The sequence below is a fragment of the Dipodomys merriami genome, unplaced genomic scaffold (genome assembly GCF_024711535.1).
Source record: "Dipodomys merriami isolate MVZ:Mamm:240054 unplaced genomic scaffold, mDipMer1.0.p SCAF_9, whole genome shotgun sequence".
NCBI classification, from domain to species: Eukaryota; Metazoa; Chordata; class Mammalia; order Rodentia; family Heteromyidae; genus Dipodomys; species Dipodomys merriami.
Genome location: NW_027206512.1, coordinates 27,671,554 through 27,675,047, shown reverse-complemented (window position 1 = coordinate 27,675,047; position 3,494 = coordinate 27,671,554). Strand labels below are relative to the sequence as shown.

Here is a 3,494-nt window from a genome sequence, read left to right as displayed (position 1 = left end):
TGAGACTGTTGTCTCTAATTAATCACCAAAAAGCCCAAGTAGAGCTTTGGCTCAGTAGTAGAGCATTAGCCTTGAATATAGAAGCATAGGCCCTGAGTTCAAGCTCCAGTACCGGCAATTACACATGTATTCACACACACACACACACACACACACACACACACACACACACACACACACACAATGTTCTTTGGTTCTTCTTCAACTATCAAAAATACTTATTTAGCTGGGCACCTGTGGCTCACGCCTGTATTCCTAGTTACTCAGGAGGCTGAGATCTGAGGAGCGGGGTTCAAAGCCAGCCCCCTCAGGAAAGTCCATGAGAAGAAGCCCCTGCTCTTCCTCTTCCTGTAAGCGGCCAGAGGTGACCTGTGAAAATGGTTCACTACTCTCTAGACCCAGAAAAACCCACAAAATCATGCAAGTCAAGAGGCTCCAATCTTCGTGTACACTTTAAGAACACCAGAGTAACAGCCCAGGCCATCAAGGGTATGCATATCCGAAAAGCGACCAAGTATCTGAAAGATGTCACGTTAAGGGTTTTCTGTGTGCCATTCCTGCGTTACAATGGTGAAGTTGGCAAGTGTGCCCAGGTCAAACAGTGGGGCTGCACAGAGGGTCGGTGGCCCAAAAAGAGCGCTGAGTGTCTGCTGCACATGCTTAAGAATGCAGAGAGTAATGCAGAAGTGAAGGGTTTAGAAGTAGACTCCCTGGTCATTGAACACATACAGGTGAACAAAGCACCTAAGATGCACTGCGGAACTTACAGAGCCCATGGTAGGATTAACCCATCCATGAGCTCCCCCTGCCACACTAAGATGATCCTTACTGAGAAGGAGCAGATGTTCCTAAACCAGAAGAGGAGGTTGCACAGAAGAAACTGAAGAAACAAAAACTTAAGGCATGGGAATAAATTTAGCATAAAATAAATGCAAATAAATCAAAAAAAAAAAAAAAGGAGAAGAAAGTCCATGAGACTCTTATCTCCAATAAACCACTACAAACCCGGAAGTGGTGCTGTGGTAGAGCGCTCAGCTTGAGCTGAAGAGCTCAGGGACAGCGCCCAGGCCAAGAGTTCAAGTCCCACGACCCACAAAAAAAAAAAAAAAAGTAATTATTTATTTTCCAAGGACCCAAATTATTTTTATAACAAAAAATAGAAGCAAAGTTTTGATTTGCAAATGAAACATTCTAGTTTACACTTGATGTTTATTAATTTTGTCTATTTGAATTGTCCATTAGTCAAGGCAGCAACTCATGTCTGTAATCCTAGCTATTCAGGAGGCTATCTGAGGACCACAGTTTGAAGCCAACACAGAAAAATATTTTGAGACGCCATATGAAATTAATCAGAAAAATGCCAGAACTGGACTTATAGCTTAAGTGTTTGAGAAGTAACTACAAGTGAAAAAGCCTAGTAAAAATGTATAATCTTGAGTTCAAGCCCCAATGTTAGCACAAACATTTTTGGCATAATTATTTTCATAGCATATATTAACTATTCAAAAAGATTTGTTTTATTTTAATATGTACGCATTTACATGTTATGTACTTTGATCAAATTTAACTATTTAATTCCTTACCTTTCCCTCTTTTACAATTTTCAGTGGTTTTCCCTGGCTATGTTTAAGTATTTTATATATAGGTGTAAACATCCACTTTTAACACTGTTATTTCTTGTACTCCCCTATGGAGGATGAGTGCTGTTTATGCTTTGTTGTTTGTTCACTCTGAACATTTTTTCTAAGTGTTCACTGTTTGGTGATTTCATGTCTCGCATTTTCTGTACATTTCTCAGATGTATAGCGCAGGATATTGTTTTGTAACTCAAATGGTAATAGAAAGAGGGACAGGCTCTGCGCAGTGTGGTGTTCTGCTCTGTCTGTTCTTCTCAGCCAAACTCTCAGTCCCTCTCTGCTCTTTGGTCTTGGCTACCATATACCCCTTCAAGCAGTTGCTTGGCCTTGATTACTGTCTATTTACCACAGGTCTTGCCCCTGACTTTTCTCTCACGTTTGTGCACATTTCTTGTGTTACTATAGCACCTGAGGCACAGTTGATGCATAGCAATATCAGGAATTGCCAGGGCAGACCCTGATTAAGTAAGCAATAAGTGCCCTTTGGTAAACTGAAGGGGTTTTACACTGGGGAGAGAATTTAGGCAACAGATTCCTTAGGGCCATTTTAGTGTTAAAAGTCTGATAGGGAGCTTTGTCTATTTATCTCTGCTTCTGTATCTGTCAAGGTAACACTCCTCCTTCCTGCACTGTCTCTTTAAACCTTCAAGATAATTAAATAAAAAGAAGAACATAAATAAAGAAATGTGCTCCAGAACCTTTCATTATTAATGTTCTACGACTAAATTAGAAATCTGCTACTCACCCCAAGGGGGTGATTAATTTAGCAGACTAGGAGTTTTGATTAAAAAGAAATGAAATGTCTGACACGTAGCCTATTTATCAGTTATTATGATATTCAAACACTCTAATCATTGTCGTGCCTAAATTAAGACTTCACATCCTAAATGTCACTTCATTTTGCTACTTTTGATTTGGTGATGTTTTATAGGCTTATTATCTGTGGATGTGTATACATGTGCATATGTGAGTAGCACAAATTCCAGCTGATCTGTGATAAAAACAATGCAGCCAGCCAGCTCTCTGACATAAGTTGTGTTGTCCATCCTCCACGTTTTCAGGGCTCACAAGGAATTACAAGAGAATCTTACCATTTCTAAGTTCAATGGCTATTCTCAAACATTAGATGGTATAATGACATGTATTTATTGCTAATTAATAGCCAAAAGTAAGATTGGCAATTAAGGCTATGATTTAATATGAAATTGAACTTGCTACACTCAAATATTAAAAGTCATACCATGTAATTTTCAATAGTACCTGTACCTTAGCAACATTGAAACAAAGGTAAAGCTCAATATATGTGTGTGTGTGTGTGATAATTTTAATGAATTAAACTTTATATTGATTTGTTAACTATGTTAATACACGTTAACATATGCTAATATGTTTATGTATGTTAAATACCATAAAGATTTTTAGTGCTAGCTGATGCATAAATAAATAGCATAGACAAATACTTATTTAGTAGATGTAACATTTTTGCATATTTATGGGTAAAGTGTAAATCATTATATGCATAGAATGTATAATTATCACATAGAAGATTAGCTTTTGTATGCCCTCAAAACATCATTTTTATGTATTACAATTATTTGGACTCTTCTCTAGTTGTTTTGAAACATACACTAAGTCACTGTGGAATTAAAATACAATGTGCTAAAGAACAAGTTCTCTCTAACTGAATCATAGTACCTTTCTCCAGCCTCTTTCTAGTCTCGTTCACAAACTCTATACTTCCTGTCTTCGAGACATACTCCTTTATAATTGTGGAGATGCACTATTTTAACTTTCACAGATAAATGAGAACATGAAGTAATGGTCTTTTTGATTCTGGCAAAAAATTTAATATTTTCC

At 37.5% G+C, this 3,494-nt stretch overlaps 1 protein-coding gene across 1 annotated transcript; it reads left to right on the top strand.

Moving 5' to 3' along the window:
* Positions 1 to 331: 331 nt before the first annotated feature.
* LOC138820616 (large ribosomal subunit protein uL22-like) lies at positions 332 to 957 on the top strand. The gene has a single exon (XM_070012368.1). The coding sequence runs from the start codon at positions 378 to 380 to the stop codon at positions 882 to 884; it is 507 nt and encodes a 168-aa protein (XP_069868469.1). The 5' UTR covers positions 332 to 377; the 3' UTR covers positions 885 to 957.
* Positions 958 to 3,494: the final 2,537 nt, after the last annotated feature.

Bases quoted from the DNA above. Each gene is read 5' to 3' on its own strand.
- LOC138820616 (XM_070012368.1), top strand. From the start codon at position 378: ATGGTTCACTACTCTCTAGACCCAGAAAAACCCACAAAATCATGCAAG.